General features: G+C 36.3%; 1 protein-coding gene across 1 annotated transcript; it reads right to left on the reverse strand.

Annotated features, from left to right (window-relative positions):
- Positions 1-904: 904 nt before the first annotated feature.
- LOC131852300 (protein ERGIC-53) lies at positions 905-27,417 on the reverse strand. Its single transcript, XM_059202976.1, has 12 exons — positions 27,204-27,417; positions 21,620-21,774; positions 20,390-20,562; positions 19,188-19,303; positions 17,468-17,629; positions 16,218-16,330; positions 14,528-14,656; positions 12,388-12,498; positions 5,577-5,662; positions 4,400-4,549; positions 3,180-3,308; positions 905-1,087 (listed from the first exon to the last, which is right to left on the reverse strand). Exons 1-12 carry the CDS (start codon positions 27,364-27,366, stop codon positions 1,051-1,053), a joined length of 1,524 nt encoding a protein of 507 aa, XP_059058959.1. The 5' UTR covers positions 27,367-27,417; the 3' UTR covers positions 905-1,050.
- Positions 27,418-27,656: the final 239 nt, after the last annotated feature.

Here is a 27,656-nt window from a genome sequence, read left to right on the forward strand (position 1 = left end):
TTTATTAATTTTTAATTTAATAAGTACCGTCGACTACAAAATATAAAACGACAACCTTTACCTATTAACTAGTAAAAAAATATTTTATTGAGGTTTTTTTTTACACTACTGGCAATTTTCTTTTTATTCCCGATATTGTATTGTCAAAAATTTGATTGATGACTGTTTGACAACTGACAGCTGCTTTAAATACGTTTAAAGAGTTAACTGTAGGAAATCAGACGTTCAGAATTTATAAACGTGTTTAGCGAAATTTGTAGTGGTGAAATGAAAAATGAAGCTTTGAACACGTTTAAACATTTTAATGGCGTTCAGTTTGAACTAAACGCGATCAGTTTCTTTGGTGAAATCCGACCTTAGAAGACAGACTAATTTGAGGTAAAGACTAATTTGTATGGTTAACAGAGTCTTAACACGAATAATTTTGTGATAAACTAGCTGTTCTCGCGGCTTCGTCTGCGTGGGCTGCGCGGGTACAGCTACTTTACCATAAAATTATTCATCAGACGCAGTTAACAATATAAATAGTGCTTATTTAGTACAAAAGAGCAGAAATCCTTTGTTTTTAATGTAAAAATAACACAAGTACTCGACCGATTAAAAAAAACACTCACCTATAGGTAACTACATTTTCAGAGTGTGATATAATATAATAATAATAATCTCAGGATAATTCACACAGCGCCATCTAGACCCAAGTTAAGCTAGCTAAAGCTTGTGTTATGGGTACTAGACAACTGATACATATACATAGATTTTTTTTTGTAAATACATACATATTATACATTGAAAACACCCAGACCGATACAAACATGAATACAAATGTTTGTGCCGTGCGAGGAATCGAACCCGCGACCATCGGTCGTAAAGCGGTGTGCTAGACCGCTAGACCACCGACTCGTCGTATATATATATAATCTGTATTAAAAAAAAACAGTGACCTATACACAACTGCATTTGATATTGTAATTGAGCCCTACTCTTGAGATCTGTAAGGTATGCGACAATGTGGAACAAGTGCGTAACGACTATACCTATCTCTATCACACCTCAGAAGAATTTCTTTGCTTGAGCTTCTTTTCTTTCTCTGAAAAAAAAAAAAGGAATTTTAATTGTGAAATTCAAACTCAAAATTCATTTGCATTCTGTGCAGTGACCCTTGGTCCGTGGGGTCTTTTTATAGATGATAATGTAATGGTGCACCCGCCTGCGCTAACGGTTTACGCTGGCGGGGCACCAGTGGAGGATGATAAGATGAGCATGAGGTCAGGTCAGTTAGCCCAAATTCACCAAGAATTTATCACGATGGTTTCCAGGGGGAACCGCCACCACCAATAGGTAACTACATTTACAGAGTGTAATATAATATAATAATAATAATCTCAGGACAATTAACACAGCGCCATCTAGACCCAAGTTAAGCTAGCTGAAAAGCAAGCTGTGTTATACCCATAACTAGACAACTGATACAAATACCTACATAGATTTTTTTTCGTAAATACATACATTATACATAGTAAACAACGAGACTGATACAAACAATCATACTCATCATCATCTGCTTCTTCCTTATCCCATTTATTTGTGGTCGGCGCAATACGTTTTTCTCTTTCATTCATCCCTGTTCGCAGTCAATCATACACATGAATACAAATGTTTGCATCGTGCAAGGAATCGAATCCGCGACTATCAGAAATAAGGCGGTGTACTTAACCGCTAGACCAGCGAGATCGTCAATCATTGAACTTTTTAATATATATATATAAATATAAAATAGATGCATAACCGAGATAGACTGTTCATACTGAGGGGGGGGGGGATTGTTTATAATGCGAATCCCCCTAGCAATGTACCATGTTAGGTCGACCTCCACGCGGTTCCTCCTGGAAACCATCGTGATAAATTCCTAGTGAATTTACCAAGATGTGCTAACTGACCTGACGTCATCTTATCATCCTCCACTGGTGCCCCGCCAGCGTAAACCGTTAGCGCAGGCGAATGCACCATTCCATTATCATCCACAAAAAAAAAACTGGCCTACGAGTGTACCTCAGTGTTATGATAATCGATAGTTTAGCTATAAGACGTCACTAGTTGTAAAAGGATGTGGACACAACACTAGTTGTATCACACACGCAATATAAATTCACATTTGTAACCACGTCATTGTACTGTAATAATTTATTAATTACTAGCTTTTGTCCGCGTTAATTTATCCCCTTAGGGATCCAAAAATCCTTTCTTAGGGGATGCCTAAGTCATAGTAGCTGGTCACTATTCACAATAATACGCACGGCAACATTATCGCGATATCCAATGCCGTAAATAATAAAAAAAAAGTAAAAAAATAAAAAGAGATTACGAGGGTGGGAGTCGTTTCGCCTTTTGTCGTTGTCGAAAAAAGTGTTCTGATAATCGCTGTCGTAATTGTCGTAATTGTCGATATTTTATATAGATTTCTTAACTAAATTATTTTATATAGATTTCTTAACTAAATATTCTTAACGAAATAATAAAGGAACGCAAGTTGATACTGGAAAGCACCTATTGTCGGTTTTGGCGGTAAACAGGTAACCCGTTCAAAAGGTAAGTTCGGACAAGCCCGGAGTTCTGGGAAGCCTTGCTGAAACCGAACCGGCAATCCTCGCAGTACAAGGTGAGTGCCTTCCAAATTATCAATCTTGCTCAAATCCAATTGTCGTAAATACAGTCCACTAAAGACAGCTGAATTCAAAATTTTACGTTAGCTGTTTTCATAACAGTAGCTTTATGCATGCAAAGTCTCAGCCCGATCGGTTTAAAATTGACAAAGTTTCATACAAACTTTCATCCCCTATTTTATTCTTTGGGATAAAATTAATCAAAATCCTTTCTTAGCGGATGCCTACGTCATAACATCTACCTGCATGCCAAATTTCAGCCCGATCCGTCCGGTGGTTTGGGCTGTGAGTTGATAGATCACTATGTCAGTCACCTTTGAGTTATATATATTTAGATATCATATGAAACATACAAGTATATTATTTGGCCAAACCAGCACTTAGTTTCACATATTTCAGCCGCCAAGCAGCTGTTTCTTTTATACTGTGCAGATTAGGCAATGAAATTACAGGATAAGAGGCATCACAGTCCTCTGGTATTCCAGAGGTCTATTCCAATTACTTAGAATGTATACTAACTTGTACAAGTTGTATAGTAGCATGATGACCAGCTGGACGGCGACCACCAGCAGCAGCCCCGTGAAGCCCACGCACGACACGTCCGGACACGACACCTGCGCCCCGGACACGCCCGGACTCGTCGCCACCCTGACGGACGGACATTCATTTACATATAGAAATATTCTTTATTCAAACAAACTTAATTTAAGCACTTTTGAACAATTATAACCATTTTTTTTTAATCTACTGCTCATTCGGAAAGCTGTCTCATCATAAGAACGAGCAAGAAACTTGTGTGTTGCTCTTTTAAATAATCCTTGTAAGTTCACATTATACAATTCGAAACGTGTGAATACAAACTACCAACCAGCACTAATTTATTAGGGTTAAATATAAGCACACAATAAGATTAAATCAGTCGTAGTGATAAGAGCAGACCAGTCCCTACGAGCAGCACTCGTTCACGAGTATGACGGATGAGCCAGCCATCACTGCGCTCGACCATATTTTAGGGAGCCCAATGACCAATGAATAGTCATAGTTATGATTCTTTCAATCTACCGCTCATTCGGAAAGCTGTCTCATCACAAGAAGAACGAGCAAGAAACTTGTGTGTTGCTCTTTTAAATAATTGTAACTTTACATTTCCAATTCGAAACATGCGAATGCAGACCACCAACTAGCAATACCTTTACACGTACTCTTTAACGAGGGATTCGGTATTCAATGTGTATATAAATAGCTGCCTTTACACGTGAACTCTTTAATGAGGGAATAGTCTTTCATGCTGGATAGTGTGTGCATGTAAATAGCTGCCTTTACATGTGAGCTCTTTAATGAGGGAATCGTCTTTCACTCTGGATAGAGTGTGCATGTAAATAGCTGCCTTTACATGTGAGCTCTTTAATGAAGGAATAGTCTTTCACGCTAAATAGAGTGTGTATGTAAAAAACTGTCTTTACATGTACGGTTTTTAATGAGGGAATAGCCTTTCACGTTGGATAGAGTGTGCATGTAAATAACTAGCTTTACACGTACGGTCTTTAATGAGGGAATCGTCTTTCATGCTGGATAGAGTGTGCATGTAAATAGCTGCCTTTACATGTGAGCTCTTTAATGAGAAAAGGAATAAATAAATAAATCCTACAATAAATATATGCTCTATGGCATTAAGCTCGCCAAATTGTATAATTTTTAAGTGCAATAAAGAATAAATAAATAATAAAAATGCCACCCACCTCTGCGCGACCCCTGCGACGGTCTGCTTGACCTGGTTGATGGAGTCTCTCATCTCGTTCAGGAACTGAGGGTTGATGGCTGTACCGCCTCCACTGCCGCCGGCCGCTAATAATGAGTCCGATTTACGAGCCACCTCGATTATGAACCCTCTGCAAACGTAATACGGTGCATTTTACAGTTACACAAAAGTACAATTTACTAGGATACTACTGTAGCTCAGATGAGCTATTCAGAGACATTTCAGCTCTCTATGTCGTTGTGAAGTCAACGCTTGATGTGTCCACATTTCGCTAGATATATTTGAACTAAATTGGATGCATTTTGTTTTCGGTGTTTCCATCGCAGGAGAGTCATCACTAATGTAATCGATCACCTATTTTTTTGTGAAAACTATGTGTAAATTAATATTTCTGATTATTTCTCCGGTAATGTAAAACTCAATAACAAACAAAAACAAATCGAGATCTTAGATTTAAGATAATAATAACGGCAATCTCCAAGATTTCACACAGCGCCATCTAGTCCCAAACTAAGCAGAGCTTATATTATGGGTACTAGACAACTTATAGATATACTTAAATAATTGTTTTTATAAATAAATAAGTGATAAATAAGTGTTTTTACTCAGTGAAAGATTATTTTACATGCAAAATAGATGTCATTATATAATATTTATTAATAACTACAAATATTGACATTAATGAATTAATATAGATATTTAAATATATTTGTGGGTATTCGTAATGTAATGACATAATTTTATATTAAATTGAATATGATTTAATTTGAATATTTGCATACCTCTAAGGGTTGCTGCATGTCATGTACTTTTATTAGTTATAATAGTTATAATTAGATCCGAAACTACCATGTAGCAAGCAAATAAATAAATTAAATAAACAAATAAATAAATTATTATAATATCCATAATATAAAACATCCAGACCTATAAAAATCATGAATACTAATATTTGCGCAGTGCGAGGAATCGAACCCGCTACCGTCGGAAGTAAGGCGCTAATCCGCTATACTATCGAGAAAATACTAATACAAACATGACTATGTCAAGTGATACATCAAAATGGATCTGACTACCCCATCTAGTGTTATAGACGTGAAGAAGATGAAGAAGAAGAGAGGAAGAAGAGAAGAAGAAGAAATGAGTGATGCACTGACTTGAGTTCTGCGACCGTGTTGATCATGATCTGGTTGTTGGCCACCAGCGCGTCCCAGTCGTGGCGGCCGATTGGCAGGGACGGAATCTGAAATGAGATATATAATTTTCTCACTGACATAGTTCAGACTATAGACATCAATATAATAAATTTAGTAATGACATATTGTAATTTGGTGGGTCGGGTCATTGGGCTCTACCTAAAATGTGGTCGAGCGCAGTGATGGGTGGCTCATCCGTCATACTCGTGAACGGGTGCTGCTTGTAGGGACTGGTATTCTCTAATCACTATGACTGATTTCCTCTTATTAATTGTTTAACCAGTTGTTGTGTATTTAATATTTTTTCTATTTGATTATTTAATTGAATTAGTGCTAATCGGTAGTTTGTATTACACTTAAACTTAAATTGTAAAGTAAGAATCAAATTATTTAAAAGAGCAACACAGAAGTTTCTTGCTCGTTCTTCTTGTGATGAGACAGCTTTCCGAATGAGCGGTAGATTAAAAAAATGTGATGACTATTCAAAAGTGCTTCAATGTAAGTAAATAATTGATTTTCTATTCTATTCTAAAAATAATTTATTCAAATAAACTTAATTTAAGCACTTTTGAATTTTTTTTTTTTTTTTTCGACTGGCAACACCGACGAGAATTGTCATTTTCAGCTGGCCGTAATAATAAATAAATTTTAATTGTTTATCATAAAAATATTATAATTTCAATATTGTTATTAGTGATCTAATAGTGTAATTAGTGTCGATTGTTGTTTGTGTACAGTTTAGTGGTGTATTACTTGCAAAAATCGACATTACATATAGTGTACCGGCCATCTGTCAAACTGTTCGTGAACAACTAAGTTTTATTCAAAATTATTTTGCAATTTATTGTTGGTTTTATCCCAAGCAACTCATAATCATTGCAAGTTTTACATAAAATATTCATATTAAGTTAAATTAATAATAATTATAGTGAAGTTCGGTTGTTGCATACGTCGAAGGAAAAAATACCCACTAATTTAATTGTAAGTCTTTTTATATTTTGTATTATTTTAATTTAAAGGGAAAGAGCACAATTTATCTACATTTATTTCGTTATTCAGTTAAAACGTTTATTTAGATTATCAATTTATCAAATATAACTTGTATATAATATACCTAGGAGAATTTATACACAATTTTAACACTTAAACTGTATAGTAAGGTTCAGCTGCTGTTCTCGTTGTAATACTTAGCTTCTTTTAGAAATAGCTCACTTCACTCTCCCAAGTAACTATTTATATTCTTAATAATGTCACTATCTACCCGTTCCACAACTGCGCGGCAGACAGAGATGAAGCTTAAAGTGGCCCTACAAGAACTTCAGGCGTCCAAAGATCTCAGTGACAAGTTGATCAGGGAGAGAGAAGAGAGTGAAGATGAAATTTTAATAATTATAAATAAAAATACACAATTAAAATCTGAATTGTCAGAACTTTATAATAGTCATCGGGAAGTTATTGAGCAGCGGGATCAGCTTCAAGAACTATTAAGTAGCTTTCACCAATGTAGTGATACACATGAGCAAGCCTTGAGGCGTATCACTGAGTTGGAGCTTGAGTTAAAGCAGGCATATCTTAAAATTAATGATCTTGACACAAAATTTGAATCTCAACAAAGTAATGAGATTAGTAATTTATATGAGGAGCTTATTAGTGTCGACTGTATGCCTCCTTCTACTTCAGTTCCATGCAGCCATCCAGTTGTGATTGACCTTACTAGCGACACATCACAGGGCAACTATAATAATAACATATGTATGTTGAGTCATAATAAATTAAAAAAATATTTAAAATTAAAAAAGTTTATAACTAAGACTCGGAGTATATTATATAAACGTTCCAAAAATGGTCAGTTGCTGAAAAAAACTAGTTTAAACAATTTAAAATTGCATGATTATATTAATAAGTATAATAATAAACTAGTGGAAAGCCAAAAGTTATATGACATGGATACAAGTTACCTAACTTCAAAAATAAAGAGTTTAGAATCATCGCTTCATGATTTAAATAACAAGTATACTATCTCACAAAAACAAATCCAGGAGCATATTTTAGCAATGGATGATTTGATTGATGTCAGTAAATACAATGCTGACCGTTTTGAGTCGTTAACGAAACATTGTACATGTGATCATTCAACTTTGCCAAATAATAATTCAGTTTCAACTGTGCAGATAAATGAAGTTCAGGGGATTTGTGTCAGTGACTATAATCCTAAAAGTAGCACAATGGTGTTTTCTGACAGAATAGGCTGTAATTTTGGGTCTATATTGAAGTATCATCTTAAGGGTGATGTATTAAATTACTGTATGCCAGGGGCATCATTTGCACAAATTATTAACAAAATTAAATCTACTAAAATGAATAAAATGACCACAGTTGTGTTATTTTTTGGTAATAGTATTAAATTAAATAGACAGGATATAATTAAAGGTATTCAATATTTGTTACAATTGAATGTATATAAGATTGTATTGTGCGCTCTACCTTATACAAGTAGCCATTATTATAAAAAAATTAACAATAAGGTACATTACCTTAATAATTTATTACATACATTGACATGTCGTCATAGTGACGTTTTTACATTTTTTGACACTAATAGTTTTATTAGTGATTTTTATTTGACAAAAGATACAATGTATCTTTCTAAATCTTCTAAGAATAAAATAGCCACTTTAGTGGCTTATAATATTGACTTCATGAACAGTTTACATGGTAAACTTCAATATAAAAATTGTGACATAACAAATGATTCTATTAATTTTTGTTTAAATAGTGATATAAGTAATTTGACTGCAGATTTAAACTGCTAACAAAGACAAAGGGAAAGCAATTAGAATTGGTAATTGTTCATCAGAACATACAAAGTTTTCCCGGCAGTGAATTAATTATACAATTATTTTTGGAAAAATACAATATTGACATTATCTGTTTCACTGAACATTGGCTTAAAGAAAGCAATATGATGTTCAGTTTAAATAATTATAATGTTGTCAGCTGCTTCAATAGAAAGTCAGTTAACAGAGGTGGGTCTATGATAATTGCAAGAAATAATATTAAAGTAAAGGAACGTGCTGACATTGTTAGACTTTCTATTGAGTGTTGTACAGAAATCTCATGTATAGAACTAGATAATTATATACTTATATGTGTTTATAGGCCTCCTAATAGTGATTATAATGTATTTGAAGAGGTGATGGAGGATATATTAAAAAAAGTATTTAATAGCAGTAAAAAAATCATTGTGTGTGGTGATTTTAATGTTGATATTCTTTGTGATACACCCACATGTACAAAAATTATTAGTTTATTTCAGTCTTTTAATTTGGGTAATGTCTTTCAGGAACCCACTCGTGTAACCGCTACGACTGCTACTTGTCTTGACAATGTTTTTTGTAACTGTGAGTATATTGAAAAATTAATAATAAATAAACTTCCTTCGGATCACTGTGGTCAAGTTGTTAAGTTTAGTAATCAGACTAAAAAAAAATACCAATAATAAAAGATCAAAAAGACAAATAAATGCTTACAATATTAATAAATACAAAAGCACGGTTAAATATAAATTAGACTTAGAGTTACAATCTGTCAGTCTTAATAATCCTGATATTCTTTACACCAAGTTAATTAGTCTTTTGTCAAAAGAATACCAGAATATTTTCAAGAAAAGAGAATATTGTGTTAAATCTAAATTTACAGAATGGGCAACAGTAGGAATACTTAAAAGTAGAAACATTTTATTTGATTTATATGATCAAAAAAAATATAGATTTGATGACAAATTTACGACTTATGTGAGAAATTACTCTAAAATTTTCAAACAAGTTTGTATTGCAGCTAAATCTAATTTTATAAATAAACAAATTAATCAGTCCTCTGACAAAATTAAGACCATCTGGGGAATTATAAACAAAGAAACTGGACGGTCTGAAAAAGCCTGCAATCAATTCTCATTAAATTATGACAATAAGTTAATAACAGCAACAAAAGATATAGTTCATATTTTTCAAGATTTTTTTGCTAATATTCCGATTGATATTACATCTTCTCTAGACTCATCTCCAATTCGAGCAAAAACATTACTGGAGGCTAATGTCAGCCCTTGCTCTTTAACATTTAAATTTTCACATGTCAGCCCTTTTCATGTCATAAAAATATTCAAACAGTTAAATTTAAAAAATACGGAAGATCTCTGGGACATGTCAGTTAAAGTAGTTAGTTCATTCATAGATATTGTTGCTCCTTATCTAGCTACTATTTTCAATAAATGTGTTGATAATGGCGTGTTTCCTCAATTAATGAAATTTAGCAAATTAATTCCACTCTTTAAATCTGGAGATAGATTTGAGCTAGGCAACTATAGACCAATTTCTATTTTGCCAGTTCTAAGTAAAGTATTTGAAAAGATTATGTTTAACCAAATGTTAAAATACTTCAGGGATAACGGACTGCTTCACAGTCAGCAATATGGTTTCACTGCACACACACATATTCGAATTCGAATATATTACACATATATTCGAATCATGGGAAAACTCACAGGATGCTCTCGGCGTTTTTTGTGACTTGTCGAAGGCGTTTGATTGCGTAGATCATGAAACACTTTTGTACAAGCTCAAATATTATGGTATTAGAGATAATGACCTAAGTCTAATGAAAACTTATCTAGAGAATAGGGTGCAAACTGTAGATATTGATGGTGTAAAGTCTAAGGGAACTAATATAAAAATGGGCGTTCCTCAAGGTTCAATATTAGGCCCATTTCTCTTTTTAATTTATATAAATGACCTTCCCTACATGGTAGAGAAAGTTGCAGATATAGTGTTATTTGCGGATGATACTTCGTTAGTGTTTAAAATTGGTCGCCAATGTAATCAATTAGACGATGTAAATTATGCTATCTCTGCTATACTAAATTGGTTCACATGTAATAATCTATTATTGAACTCCAACAAAACTAAGTGCATTAAATTCACGCTGCCTAATGTAAAACAAGTAAATACGCAGCTATTACTTAATGATGAAATAGTAAATTTTGTTAATGATACAGTTTTTTTAGGAATAACAGTGGACTCGAAGTTACAATGGGGGCCCCATATTTCAAAATTAGCCAGTAGACTTAGTTCTGCTGCTTATGCAATTAGAAGGATAAGGCAATTAACAGACGTGGCGACGGCAAAACTTGTATATTTTAGTTATTTCCATAGCATTATGTCATATGGCATACTGCTATGGGGTAAAGCTGCCGATATAAATACTATATTTATTTTACAAAAGAGAGCCATACGTTCTATTTATGGTATGGGTTCTAGAGAGTCATTACGTCAATGCTTTAAACAATCAAATATCCTCACCGTTGCCTCACAGTACATTTATGAAAATATTATGTATACAAGGAAAAACTTAGATAGTTTCAAGAAACTTAAAGACTGTACAATTAGAAACTTACGCAATAAAAATAAGCTAATTTTACCTAAATGCCGTCTACACAAAGTTAGTAATTCATTTTATGGTAATTGCGTAAGATTCTATAATAAACTGCCAGAGTCTACGCTAAATCTTACAGAGAGGCAATTCAAATCTTATATTAAACAAATGTTATGTAAAAAAGCCTATTATAAGATAGATGAATTTATAGATGATAGCAATATATAGCAAGAATAAGTTTATTTGCGGACAACGTTATAATTTTAATTTTCATACTGCTTTCTTGATATATGATAGCGTAGCGGCTTTTGTATTGATTGCCGCATGCATCCTTATGTAAAGTGCGAATACTGTAACTACCATATAGTAATTTTTGTAGCTGTGACGTGGTCGTGTGGAATGAGTAGTCATGCTCACTAAAATGTCCAGACATGTGGCGGCGTGGTGGGCCGGGTCAATGGGCTCCCTAAAATATGGTCGAGCGCAGTGATGGCTGGCTCATCCGTCATACTCGTGAACGAGTGCTGCTTGTAGGGACTGGTCTGCTCTTATCACTACGACTGATTTAATCTTATTGCATGATTATATTTGACCCAAAAAATTAGTGCTTGTTGGTAGTTTGTATTCACACGTTTCGACTTGTAAATGTAAACTTACAAGGATTATTTAAAAGAGCAACACACAAGTTTCTTGCTCGTTCTTCTTGTGATGAGACAGCTTTCCGAACGAGTGGTAGATAAAAAACAAATTGTTATGACTATTCAAAAGTGCTTAAATTAAGTTTATTTGAATAAATGATTTTCTATTCTATTCTATTCTATTGAATAGTCAACATTTTTTAAAATCTACCGCTTATTCGGAAAGCTGTCTCATCACAAGAAGAATAAGCAAGAAACTTGTGTGTTGCTCTTTTAAACAATCCTTGTAAGTTCACATTTTACATTGTTTTTTTAAAGGAATTGTTAGTAATATGGATTATTCCTATGTAACCATATCAGGTTGATATCCACGCGGTTCCCCTGGAAGCTAAGCCAAGCTGTGTTAACTGGCCTGATTTCATGCTCATCTTATCATCCTCCACTGGTGCCCCGCCGGGGTAAACCATCAGTGCAGGCGGGAGGATAATGAGAAGGCCAACTAAACCTAAAAAAAATCAGTGTTAGTAGTAAAAAAAAAACAATTTAATTCAGTTTCTTGCCAGTTCTTCTCAATTGAATCTGTATACTTAACTGGATGGTAGGGAAAAATATTAATACAAAAAAAATTACGTTCATAAGTGGCTAAAAGGTCCTACATGAATAAATAATTTTTGATTTCATTTGATATCAGTGTAGTGTATACATACTGGCGGGGGAGCTTGTCCAGCCTGCGGGGGCTGCGCCTGCAGTCCGGAGCCCTGCGCGTGACTGTACACGGCCGTCAACATCGACAGGGAGTTCATCTGCTTGCCGATCACCTGTACACACAGACACCATCAATTTTCACACTTTAAATGGCCGCCAATAATGTTTAAATGGAAAAAAAAAATATATATCAATTAAATTAAGGTAAGATTTGATTATAATTTAATTAATTTTCATGGTTTTGGTTCATTTTCAGATAATTTCCGGCCGAGTTATGGTGAACACACAAATTGTTTTTTCCTAAGACGTTCCGGGGGAAGCTCTATTACCGGCTTATGCTTCAATATTTCTACGTGAAAAAATTACACAACATTGTCAAAAGTAGGCTCAATAATCTACAAAAGGTTCAAATAGAATTGCACAAACCATATTTGAGAAAAAAGAAATCGCAAAAACGTGTTTCTTTTTCACGCTGAATCTGTTAAACATATTTTTTATACTATGATGGTAACAATCAAATATACGGCCCATCTGATGGTAAATGGTTACCATAGCTAATGTCTGGTCAGGTCTGAAACAGAATCTTAAGCATTGCCAACCCTACGGGGAATACGACTAGAGGTCGCGGGTTCGATTCGATATTCTTAAGATTGTTCCCAAGCTATCAATAAATTCAATTATCAGCTTGGGAGCAATAATAAGAATATTGAATCGAACCCGCGACCTCTAGTCGTATTCCCCACGAATATTACCCCAGGTTATACTAATCAAACATATGTCAAAACTAGGCCTATGCATATAAAAAATCTGCAGATTTTGCCAAACTGAAGAGGAAACGCCACTACACATACTATGTGGTTGTAGCCCCAAAATATGTCCTTTGGAAAGTACACTCTATCCTGAGGAGATAAAAACCATCGCTCCTAAGAATATCCTTCAATTCTTGTCCCTGACGGGTCTAGGCAGCGAACTCTGAAATAGAGCTTTCGGACTACTCTAATGCTGTTGGCCGTAGCTGGCCTTTACAGCTTCACCGGACGTTAGGGGCGAGTGCAGATGGCACTCCAAACCAAAGGAAGGACTTATGGAGCGGCTGAAGGCCAACTCCTGCCTGACGGATACGACTTAAGTGTGAGGGCACCACTAGGGGTATAGAGCGAGCACAATAGATCTATGTAGGTCGCAGTGCTACAGGTGTTTTTTTTTCTTTATTGGATTGTTTGGGCTATTGTCAGATGTGTAGCACCTGTAGCACTGCGACCTACATAGATCTATTGTGCTCTCTCGCTACCTAGACCCGTCAGGGACAAGAATTGAAGGATATTCTTAGGAGCGGTAGTTTTTATCTCAGAAGACTAAGAGTGTAAACTTTCCAAAGGAGATATTTCGTTTATGCATGAGTGGGCTACAACCACATAGGATGTGAAGCGGCGTTTCCTCTTCAGTTTGGCAGAATCTGCAGATACTTGTCGTGCATAGGCCTAGTTTAGCCATAAGCTTATTTAATTTGCATTGTCCTGTGAGGGCCCTAGTCATCATGCATATGTTGTTTTTACTCAATAGCAGTAGTCTATTGGAGTATTTGGTCGAGAAGCCCGATATTAGGTCTTTTGAATGTGTTAATCCTGGCATTTCTTGCCAGTGATTCAGTGCTTCTCGTTTGGTTATTAATTTGAAATGTCCCAGTTTTAGGCAACGAGGCACACCACAGAAGGGTTCGGGGCCCTGTTGGACGGTTTTTGCCCCTAACTTTGCCAGATGGTCGGCATTCTCATTGCCTTCAATATCTGAATGACCGGGGACCCATCTCAGTATAATATTATTTCTGCTTCCTACTTCATTTAGTAGCAGGATTTAGTAGCTACAGGTGTTACAAACACCTAACAATAGGGGGAAAGGTTATTGTTAGTAATGTGGACTAATGACCCCATTACTAGCAATGTACCATGTCAGGTTGACCTCCACGCGGTTCCCCCTGGAAACCATCGTGATATATTCCGTGTGAATTTGTCACGTTGGGCTAACTGATCTGACTTCATGTTCATCTTATCATCCTCCACTGGTGCCCCGCCAGAGTAAACCGTTAGCGCAGGCGGGTGCACCCTTACATTATCATCCTTTAAAAAAAATACCCTGGGTTACCTCGTCAATCTTCTTGTTCATATCTCGCAGCACGTCGTGCATCTGCGCCTGCCCCTGGAAGATCTGTCGCAGCTCGCGTTGTCCGTCCGACTCGAACCAGTCCTCGAACTCGCCCTCTTTGTCACGAGCCTGCAACAATACAACACTACGTCACCGGGGGATCACTGCCTTGTTTTAATACTAATTAGTACCTTGCGACCTCGTCCGCGTGGAATTAAATTTTATTTTTCTAAAATAAAAGTAGCCTAAGTTACTCCTTATTACATCAACTACCTGCCAATAAAAGTCCTTATGTAAAATGTGAATACAATATCTATAAGATGGCAACTGTAAGTAGCTATGACGTGGTCTGGTGTTTTGAGTAGTCATGCTCACTAAAATGTCCAGACTTTTGGCGGCGTGGTCGGCCGGGTCATTGGGCTCCCTAAAATATGGTCGAGCGCAGTGATGGCTGGCTCATCTGTCATACTCGTGAACGGGTGCCACTTGTAGGGACTGGTCTGCTCTAATCACTATGACTGATTTCCTCTTATTAACTGTTTAACCAGTTGTTGTGCATTCAATATGTTTTCTCTTTAATTATTTAATTGAATTAGTGCTAATCGGTAGTTTGTATTCACACACTTAAACTTAAAAGTAAGAATAAAATTATTTAAAAGAGCAACACGCAAGTTTCTTGCTCGTTCTTATTGTGATGAGACAGCTTTCCGAATGAGCGGTAGATTAAAAAATATGATGACTATTCAAAAGTGCTTCAATGTAAGTTTATTTGAATAAATGATTTTCTATTCTATTCGTGTTCACTTAAATGTCGAGAGAGGCGGTGGTGTGGCGGGACATTGGGGTCCCTACAGTACGGTTCAGCACGGAGACGGTTGACTCTCCCGTTATACTCGTGAACAGGTACTGCTCATAAGGACCGGTCTCCTCTTTAAATTTTAATTTTCATACTGCTTTCTTGATATATGATAGCGTAGCGGCTTTTATATTGATTGCCGCATGCATCCTCATGTTTACATGAGGATGCATGCGGCAATCAATACAAAAGCCGCTACGCTATCATATAGTAATTTTTGTAGCTGTGACGTGGTCGTGTGGAATGAGTAGTCATGCTCACTAAAATGTCCAGACATGTGGCGGCGTGGTGGGCCGGGTCAATGGGCTCCCTAAAATATGGTCGAGCGCAGTGATGGCTGGCTCATCCGTCATACTCGTGAACGAGTGCTGCTTGTAGGGACTGGTCTGCTCTTATCACTACGACTGATTTAATCTTATTGCATATTTATATTTGACCCAAAAATTAGTGCTTGTTGGTAGTTTGTATTCACACGTTTCGACTTGTAAATGTAAACTTACAAGTATTATTTAAAAGAGCAACACGCAAGTTTCTTGCTCGTTCTTCTTGTGATGAGACAGCTTTCCGAACGAGCGGTAGATAAAAAACAAATTGTTATGACTATTCAAAAGTGCTTAAATTAAGTTTATTTGAATAAATGATTTTCTATTCTATTCTATTCTATTCTAATAACTAGGACTGATTTATTTTGTTATTCAAGTAACTATTTAAGTCAACTTTGCTTGTGGCAGTTTGTATTCGCACAATATTCTTAAAAAAGTTTTTTGAACAACATTATTTAAAAGAACAACACACAAGTTTATCGAATTGAATATCAAAAGCTGTGTCCTGTACCTCATCAGGATGCTCCTTCCTGTACTCCTCCTTCTGTTGCTCCAGCTTCTTCTGGTACTCCTGGTACTCCTGCGACAGCTTCTGCTGTTCATCCGAGCTGATCTGCTGTCCACCTGTTCATTTACCCCCAGCATTAGTTTAATAATAATATCTCAGAACAATTCACATAGCGCCATCTAGTCCCACGCTAAGCAGAGTTTGTGATATACTAGACAACTGAAATAAATACTTTTTTAGAAAATAAGACAGATACAAACAATTATTCTTATGAATATAAATGCTTAATTGTGCGAGGAATCGAACCCGCGACCGTCGGAAGAAACGCGGTGTGCTAACTCCATTATTAGCAATGTACCATGTCAGGTTGACCTCCACGTGGCTCCCCTTGGAAATCGTGATAAAATCTTTGTGAATTTACCACGATGGGCTAACTGACCTGACCTCATGTTCATCTTATCATCCTCCACTGGTGCCCCGCCAGCGTATACCGTTAGCGCAGGCGGGTGCACCATTCCATGATCATACATTAGAATGATAATAATAATTAGTATGATACTAGAAGATGTATTTATATTCATTTTGCTGTATTTAAAAGTATATATTACAATAAAAGTAAATTGCAGACATATAACGTTACTAGCTACTCGCCCCGACTTCGCACGGATGTACATGTATTATACATATAAACCTTCCTCTTGAATCACTCATCTATTAACAAAACCGCTTCAAAATCCGTTGCGTAGTTTTAAAGATTTAGGCATATATAGGGACAGACAGCGACAGTGACTTTGTTTTATACTATGTGTATGTATATATAATATATAATGATGTAGAATAGTATAAAATAATTAGGAATCAGGAGTACGACTGGAGAAGAACCCATTTTGTTGTCTTTTAGTTTTCCCGCGCAAACATTATGCGCCACAGATACAGAATATTGTAGCTGTTTTTTTTCGGACTACTCTAATGCTGTTGTCCGGAGCTGGCCTTTACAGCTTCACCGGACGATAGGGGGCGAGTGCAGATGGCACTCCAAACCAAAGGAAGGACTTATGGAGCGGCTGAAGGACAACTCCCGCCTGACGGATACGACTTTAGTCTGAGGGCACCGCTGGGGTTTCGAACCTTGGTACATGCCGTTGTAATTTCGATCCCCGTTTGAATTGGACGGGAGATCGATCAGAGGGGTTATAGCTGTATGGGCGATGTTACTATGAGTATTAACAAGCTCAATAAAAAAAAAGTGTAACCTTGTTGAGCGGTGTGCAGTGACGTAGTGAGTAGGTGTATGACGTCATGATCGTCGGCCAGGCCACCGGTCGCCGCTGATATCCCGAAGTAACCTCCCCGCGGTAACACCACGTTCTCAGCGCGGAAGCACAGCTCGTAGTCCGCCTCGTTGTTGGTCATACCTGCATTATGATGTTAGAAAGATTATATTTCAATGTTGCCCTAATCCATTTTATTTAATTCAGGCTTCATGGCCCATATTATAAATACCTTATAAACTAACATACATAAGAAATAATAATAAAATATGTAAATACAATTGTCTCTATGGTCACGGCACTGACGACGGCAATCTGCCACGGTAGCGCCGATAGACCACCCCCTTCGGCCAGTAGTCCTCCTTCATTAAGGTGGGCAGCATGTTGGTGGGGACCAGGGCCACGAACGCTTTGATAAGAGGGTTTTTATACTACGATGGTGGCAATCAAGCATACGGTCCATCTGATGGTAAATGGTTACCATAGCCTATGGACGCCTGAAGCACCAGGTGTGTCACATGCGCGTTGCCGACACTTAAGAAACCTCAATATACCCTTCTTGAAAAACCCCATGCTGTAGTCTCGTGGGAAAACCTCGGCAGGAAGTTCATTCCACCATCTAAGTGTTTCCGTGTTAAAGTCTATGTGCACGTGAAAGAGTGTAATTGTAAAGGCAGGTATTTACACACTCTTTCTCGTGTAAAACTCTATTTGCACGTGCAAGAGTGTCAGTGTAAAAGCAGGTATTTACATGCATGCATTACAGGTATTTACTGTTACGCGTAGCTGGTTTTACAGCTTCACTGAACGATAGGGGGCGAGTGCAGATAGCACTCTAAACCAAATTCAAATTCAAAAATCATTTATTCATGTAGAACATTTTAGTCGCTTATGAACGTCAAATTTTTACATTCTAATTTTAATTTTTTTCATTACCGTCCAGTTCGGTATATAGATCCAATTGAGAAGAACTAGCAAGAAACTCAATCGATTTTTTTTTAAAGCCAGTTTATTTACAATGTATATTTACATAGGCGTCTATGTCTAACATTAAATGAAAATCAGTGCATGAACAACTATTGCCATGCACGCTCGTCATTCAAGTAATCGTTTAGTGAGTAATAGGCTTTGCTCAGTAAATATGATTTAATAGATATTTTGAATTTATTTAAGGGTAATTCCAACAAAGGAAGGACTTATGGAGCGGCTGAAGGCCAACTCCCGAATGACAGATACGACTTTAGTCTGACGGCACCGCTAGAGCTTCAAACCTCGGCTCAGGCCGTAATTTCGATCCCAGTTTGAATTGGACGGGGGAGTAAAGGCAGGTATTTACACGCACACTCTCCTGCGTGTAAGGCGATTTGCACGTGCAAGAGTATACGTGTAAAGGCAGGTATTTACATGCATGCATTACAGGTATTTACTGTTGGCCGCAGCTGACTTTTACAGCTTCACCGGACGCTAGGAGCGAGTGCAGATAGCACTCTAAACCAAAGGAAGGACTTATGGAGCGGCTGAAGGCCAGCTCCCGAATGACAGATACGACTTTAGTCTCACGGCACCGCTAGAGCTTCAAACTAATTGCGATCCCAGTTTGAATTGGACGATGTACTAAAGGCAGGTATTTACACGCGCACTCACCAGCGTGTAAGGCAATTTGCACGTGCAAGAGTGTGCGTGTAAAGGCTGCTGTGCTCACCGTTGTGGAAGTAGACTGTGAGCGTGTTGTGATAGTACTCCACACGGGCACGCGTCGGGAATGGTTTGTTGCGGAAGTCACGCAGGCAGCCGGACAACAGCTGCGTGGAGCCGTCACTGTAAAAATTTTTTTTTTTAAATAGAAATAGAAATAGAAAATCATTTATTCAAATAAACTTAATTTAAGCACTTTTGAATAGTCATAACAATTTGTTTTTTATCTACCACTCGTTCGGAAAGCTGTCTCATCACAAGAAGAACGAGCAAGAAACTTGTGTGTTGCTCTTTTAAATAATCCTTGTAAGTTTACATTTACAAGTCGAAACGTGTGAATACAAACTACCAACAAGCACTAATTTTTTGGGTCAAATATAATCATGCAATAAGATTAAATCAGTCGTAGTGATAAGAGCAGACCAGTCCCTACAAGCAGCACTCGTTCACGAGTATGACGGATGAGCCAGATGAGATTAAGTAATCGACGGCCTCATTGGTGTTGTGGTTTCGCACAGCGCTTTACATTCTGATGGTCGGGGGTTCGATGCTCGTACAGTACAAACATTACATGAATAATTATACTTTTTTTTTTCGACGGCCTAATTGGGGTGCCGATTTCGAAATCCGCCTTGCATTTTGATGGTCGGGGGTTCGATGATCGTACAGTACAAACATTACATGAATAATTATACATTTTTTTTCATGGTCGAATATCATACGACCTAAGTGGTGTGGCGGTTTCGCACAGCGTTTTACATTCAGGTGATCGCGGGTTCGATTCCTCGCACAGTACAAACATACATTTCTTTTTCATGGTATTCGGCAGCCTCGGTGGCCTAGTAGTTTAGCACACTTATAATTTAAGTCAATTATGAATGAATTTTGACTCTAGGCGACCAGTGTTATCTATACATATAAATAAAATTGGAGTTTCTGTTTGTAATACTAAAATAAACGTTTTTTACTACATGCATATGAATATAAATAGGTACACCAAAATAACATTTTTCTACAATTTTTGTCTGTCTGTCTGTTTGTTCTGGCTAATCTCTGCAATGGCTGGACCGATTTTGATGGGACTTTTTTTTTGGAAGGTAGCTGATATAATAAGGAGTAATTTAGGCTAGTTTTTATTTTAGAAAAATAAAGTTAAATTCCACGGGAACGAAGTCACGGGTACAGCTAGTAAAAAATAAGAATCCTCACCTCTTGTGGTCGAAGACCTTGGTGCCGTCGTTGACCACCGCCATGATGTACGGGTTGTTGTGCTTATTGTCATTGTCGAACGAGTCGAAGATGATGGCCAGCCCGTTCCACCGGTCCGAGGAACCGAACACCTCACCCGTGTACTCACCACGCTGGGTGGTGTACCAGAACGCCTGCAAAATACCATACACTTTTTTATAAACGAATCGACCATAGGACACCTAATGGTAAATGATTACCGCCCATAAGCATTCGTAATATTAGATAGATAGATAAAAAAATTATGGTATTTGTTCCAGGGAGTCATTGCGAGAGTGTTTTAAGGAATCATATATCCTCACTACATGCTCTTCAATACATTTATGAAAATATCATCTATGCCAGAATGAATATAGACAGTTTCAAAAGAGTTAGTGATTGCACCAATAAAAGCTTACGTAACAATAACAAACTGATTTTACCTAAATGTCGTTTGGCTAAAGTTAGTAATTCGTTTTATGGCAATTGCGTAAGGTTTTACAATAAAATACCAGAGTCTGTTATAAATCTGCCAGAAAAAAGATTTAAATGTCAAATAAAATAGTTCCTTTGCAAAAAAGCTTACTATAAAATTGAAGAATTAGTTAACGATAATAATGTTTTTATAGAAAAACTTTAAATCCATAGCACTGACAATATTATCTGATTACACTAATAATGAGTGCGTAGCGACTTCTATATTGATTATCGCATGCCTCTTACTTGTTATGCTGTAATTATTTATATAAAAAAACATCTATTAAAAAGAGCAACACACAAGTTTCTTGCTCATTCTTCTTGTGATGAGTCTGCGTTCCGAATGAGTGGTAGAATCAAAATATGACTATTCAAAAGTGCTTTTAATGAGTTTATTTGAATAAAGATTATTTCTATTTCTTACCACGAAAAGGAAATAATTAAATAAATGTCTAAATAACAAGACATCAATATAGAATTAATAGTAACAAAAAGAATTGCTTCCAGACATTATAGTTTAATATGACAATTAGACAATAATATTTATTTATTTAACTACATCACTCAAGTGTACATATAAAGCTACATCTTGAATCACTCTCTCTATTAAAAAAAACCGCTTCAAAATCCGTTGCGTAGTTTTAAAGATTTAAGCATACATAGGGACGGACAGCGACAGCGACTTTGTTTTATACTATGCAATGATGACACGTATATATTACTGCCGTGACTCACCAGACCGTCGGCGCCGATCCTGCCGCGGCCGGTGACCTTGAACATCACGTCCACCTCCCACCAGTCGAAGTTGATGGGCTGCTTCGTCCATATCGCTCCCTTCTGGCTGCGGAGGGAGGGCGCCAGGCGGACGCTCTCTCCTGACGCTATCGCATCTGGTGAACAGTTGGACATGTCAATGGGAGTGCAAGGGGTGGTGAGGGGGAGGAGTTGCTAATAATAGGATCTAGTAACCCTAGTCTAGCGGGGGGACGGGGATTGTTAGTAATGTGGACTAATGATCCCATTGCTAGCAATGTACCATGTCAGGTCGACCTCCACGTGGACCTGGAAACCATCTTGATAAATTCTTGCTGAATTTCTCATGATGTGCTAACTGACCTGACTTCATGTTCATCTTATCATCCTTCACTGGTGCCCCGCCAGCGTAAACCGTTAGCGCAGGCGGTTGCACCATTCCATTATCATCCTCTAAAAAAAAAAAAGCCTAGTCTAGCAATGTACCATGTCGAGTTATCCACGTGTTTTCCCCTGGAAACCATCGTTATTCCTGGTGAATTTGTCTCGATGTGCTAACTGACCTGACCTCATCTTATCATCCTCCACTGGTGTCCTGCCAGCGTGTACCATTAACGCAGGCAGGTAAAACATTCCATTATTAACCATAAAAAAACCATTGCTAGCGTGTGAAGGGGATTATTAGTAATGTGGACTGGTGACCCTATTGCTAGCAATGTACCATGTCATGTTGACCTCCACGCGGTTCCCCCTGGAAACTATCGTGATAAACTCTTGGTGAATTTGTCGCGATGAGCTAACTACCCTGACCTCATGCTCATCTTATCATCCTCCACTGGTGCCCCGCCAGCGTAAACCGTTAGCGCAGGCGAGTGCACCATTTCATCATCATCCATTAAAAAAAAACAGTTCTAAGGAGGATAAGGGGTTTGTAAAAGTAATGTTCAGTTATGTCCCCATTGCTAGTAATGTACCATGTCGGGTTAATCACCACGCGGTTCCCCCTGGAAACCATCGTGACGAATTCTCCAAGAATTTCTTGGAGAATTTGTCAAGATGTGCAAATTGGCTGCCCTCAAGCTCATCCTATCATCCTCCACTGGTGCCCCAGTGTTGAGCATGAATTCAAATTCAAAATATCTTTATTCATGTAGGTCTATTACAGACCCTTATGATATGTCAAATCTACCGTCAGTTCGGTATGATTTCGAGATGAGAAGAACTGACAAGAAACTCAGCTCGTATTTTTTAATATTGTACATATTTACAATAATAATATTTCATTTAAATTCAAATTTGGGAGAATAGAGTGACCATCAGCATATGCTATATAAAAAAATCAAAAAATCTAATCAGTGTTCGCCACCTGAACAGACCAGTCCCCACAAGCAGCACCCGTTCACGAGTATGACGGATGAGCCAGCCATCATTGCACTCAAGTCAGGCCAGTTAGCACATCATGACAAATTCACCATGAATTTATCACGATGGTTCCCATGGAGGTCAACCTGACATTGCTAGCAATGGGTCCATTAAGTAATTAATTAATCCACATTACTAACAATCGTAGTTCGTCGTTTCGTTAACTACTTTGCAACAAAGCTTACTATAAAATTGAAGAATTCGTTAACGATAATAATGTTTTTATAGAAAAACTTAAAATCCATAGCACTGACAATATTATCTGATTACACTAATAATGAGTGCGTAGCGATTTCTATGTTGATTATCGCATGCCTCTTACTTGTTATACTGTAATTATTTATATAAAAAAACATCTATTAAAAAGAGCAACACACAAGTTTCCTCTCCTCTTCCTCATTCTTCTTGTGATGAATCTGGATTCCGAATGAGTGGTAGAATCAAAATATGACTATTCAAAAGTGCGTGTAATGAGTTTATTTGAATAAAGATTATTTCTATTTCAGATCCACTTCAAACAAAAAACGCTGACCTTTCTTTTCACCACCCTTATATGGCGACCCTGCCAGGGTTTCTACAATTTTTTCTAGAATTTCTACGTATGAATAAATTTGAATGTACTCATGAAAATCGGTAAAAGTAGGAAGTCAAGCACGTACATATCTTCCGTTGTATATAATCCGAAATTTGATACAGACGGTCAAACAGATTAGATAGTGGCGGTTTATGGATATTTTACAACCGTTATCTGGCTTTATGGTAGCTCAATAATTATGTACCACTGTAACATATTTTTGTTTATTGGTTTTACATAATTATTGAGTTAGCTTCAATACATAAAGAACACTCGGTTGACTAATTTCTTATTTACATTTCATTCATTTAAAGCCATAGTGAGTCACGTGATGTTGGTGACGTCACGATTATGCCGCCACCAATAGGAATAGAGATAAAGAGGCCGGGAACAAGGAGGGAGCGGGCTGCTCTCACTCTGTTCGAGGCGACCGAGACGACCAGACGTGAATGTACAACGACGCAATTTATGTGGAGTGTAATTTGAAAAAGGAATAAAATAAAAGTACTACTGCATCGACGTATCATTTCTGAAACTTCCCAATAATTGATAACCTTAGTGTGCACTGTATCTTATGTACTTTCGGATGGTCGCGGGTTTGAATCCCGCACAATATATATTCGCTAGCTACTCGAGCCGGCTTCGCATGGGTACATGTATTACATACATAAAACTTCCTCTTGAATCACTTTATCAATTAAAAAAACCGCTTCAAAATCCGTAGCGTTTTAAAGATTTAAGCATACATAGGGACAGACAGCGACAGCGACTTTATTTTATACTAGCTGTCCCCGCGACTTCGTTCACGTGGTATTTAATTTTGTTTTTCTAAAATGAGAGTAACCTAAGTTACTCTTTATTACATCAGCTTAATTATAATTTAAATTTTTGCAGTTCAGTATATAGATCCAATTGAGAAGAACTGGCAAGAAACTCAATTGAATTACTTTTTTTTTATAAATATTATATCAATCAACAAAATGGAGCAATGAAATATTTAAAAAGCAATTATGCATTGTAATTAAAATTAGCATTAGTGGATACATTAGGTGATGTGTTTTGAAACCTCGCTGTATTGCTTACACAAGCATAATCATTTCAGGTTACAATTTGCAACATCAGGTATGCATCAGCGTATGAAACTACAAAGAAAACTACACTTTACTGCTACAAAATTAGGATTGTTTTTTACAAAACACAATGTTTAAAACCATCAGTATACGAAAATACAAAGAAAAATACACTTTATTGCTACAAAATTAGGATTGGTTTTTACAAAACACAATGTTTAAACCCATCAGCATATGAATATACAAGGAAAAGTGGACTTTACTGCTTCAAAATTAAGACTATTTTCTATAAAATACAATACATTTAAACCACACATTATGTACCATATTCAATTTTACAGTTTTCACATTTTAAGACGCTTAAATAAACATCGAATTTTTCCGTTATTGAATATAATAATGTATTTCTATTACAATAAAGTCCACTTTAAAATGTAGTGTCTTTATAATTAGCATGAAGGTGTAAAAGAATTATTGTTTCATTTATACAATAGTAGCTGCACCCGCGACTTCGTCCGCGTGGAAATCAACTTTATTTTTTAAAATAAAAGTAGCCTAAGTTACTCCTTATCATATCTACCCGCTTAAAAATGTCCTGTCAAAATCGGTCCAGTCATTTCAGAGATTAGCCGGAACAAACAGATAGACAAAAATTGTAAAAAATGCTCATTTGGTGTATGTATCATATTTACATTCATATGCATGCAGTAAAAAACGGTTATTTCAATATTACAAACAGACACTCCAATTTTATTTATATATATAGAGTATAGACTAGCTCTTACCAGGGGGAAAGGAGCTTGTTAGTAATTTAGGCTGATGATCTTATTGCTAGCAACGTACCATGTCAGGTTGACCCTCGACAGATTCCTCCCTGGAAACCATCGTGATAAATTCTTGGTGGATTTGTTACTATGGGCTAACTGACCTGACCTCATGCTCTCATCATCCTCCACTGGCGCCTCGCCAGTGTAAACCATTAGCACAAGCGGGTGCACCATTACTTTATCATCCATAAAAAAAATACTAGATCTTACAAGCAACCTCCTCATGATAAAATCTGTTTGTTTATTTATAATTACGTTACAAAATCTATCTTAATATTATTTAATGTTATAAATGTTTCCAATTGGAAATGTAAAGTTACAATGATTATTTAAAAGAGCAACACACAAGTTTCTTGCTCATTCTTCTTGTGATGAGACTGCTTTCTGAATGAGTGGTAGATTAAAAGAATGATAACTATGACTATTAAGTTTATTCAAATAAATGATTTTCTATTCTATTCTATTCTATAAGCAACAGTCACAGTTTCCATCAAATTGGTTGTCAGTTTGTTTGCCATTCCACTTGTATTTAAAAATATGTATATTGGAGTAAGATTGGGCACTAAGGTGCAAAACAAATAAATACAATGGGATGCATATTATTTTGGATTTTTAGAGGTAATTTGAATTATTTTATTTCATTCTTTGAAAGAGAGTTGATACTTTTAGCTTAATACATGTTGGAACATATTTATTAGTTGTAGTCTATACATATCAATAAAATTGGAGTGTCTGTTTGTAATATTGATATAATCGTTTATTACCACATGCATATGAATATAAATACGGTACATACGCCAAAATATATATTTTTGATTTTTGTCTGTCTGTTTGTTCTGGCTAATGTTTGAAATGGCAGGACCGATTTTGACTCTTTATTGCACGCTAAACGGAATACCTTAGAAAACAAAACAATATTCATATTATCTAGGTACAAAAGTCAGTCTTATCGCTTAAGCAATTTCTTCCAGACAACCTTTTGGGTAGATGAGAAAAAAATACAGAAGGTGGTGGATGGCGCAAGATGGAATGAATAAACATAAATAATAATAATATATACACACACATAATATCAATACATATACAATAAAATATATAATATAAAATTAAAGAAATAAATTAGTGATAATACACAGTAACAATAATGTGAATGAACACATACTTTCTTCAACTTAGAAGCAGTTTTCTGTGCAAATAACTATTGGTCAATGAACTTGTCTTTATTAACTTCAGATTTTTTTACATGTAACATAGGTACTGCAATCGTGAAAAAAAAAATATGACAGGACTGAATCATAACAATTGCAAATGCAATAATGTGAAGTATGTATCAGTACATATTGGGGTATTGTTGTAATTTCGTGCGTTTCAAATCAAACTGCTGCCGTCGTGGAACCACAAAACACGATTTTCGACAACTTTCTTTTGTCTCGTTCTAACAATAGGATTTCATGTATACACGTCCCTCTCTAACTTGACAGATTTTCACTGACGTGTCGCTGTCAGGCCGATAAATCGGTAAAAACAAACAGTTTTTTGCTATTATTTCTATTTTTATAACATAAATTCAATGTAACTCGAAGGGAACTACAAGTTTAATATGTAAGCGGTAGATTTAGAAGTAATTCTAACAAGAGAAGTATTTCTAACAATGAAAAAAAGGTTATACTTACTGCCACCATATTCCCAGAAAGGAACTGAACCATCCTTTTGCGCTAAATACGGTGGTTTGAACGAATATTTGTATTCAAAACGTCTATGCACCTGTTGTGTATTAACATGCACTAATATACTTAATATTATTAAATTTAATAAATTCATATTTATAGAAGCCATTGCACCAATGTTAGGTATTTCTAACAGACTCAAAAATACTCAGAATGACAACTTCTTGACAGTACCATAATGAAGTGACATGTCACAATGACAATACATGGAATTAAAAAAATAAGCAACGTGTAGTCCAACATTGTACCAGCGTTCAATAAATATACAGATTAAAAAAGTTGTACATGATCGAAGAATTAATGACGACCAGTTTGAGATATTTTTTTCTATTTTAACGCGACGTCGTAATTTTAGATACTACATGGTAAGTGATTATGGAATTTATAAATGCGACTTGA

The sequence above is a fragment of the Achroia grisella genome, unplaced genomic scaffold (genome assembly GCF_030625045.1).
Source record: "Achroia grisella isolate CSIRO2021 unplaced genomic scaffold, CSIRO_AGI_Agris_v1 utg841, whole genome shotgun sequence".
Lineage (NCBI taxonomy): Eukaryota > Metazoa > Arthropoda > Insecta > Lepidoptera > Pyralidae > Achroia > Achroia grisella.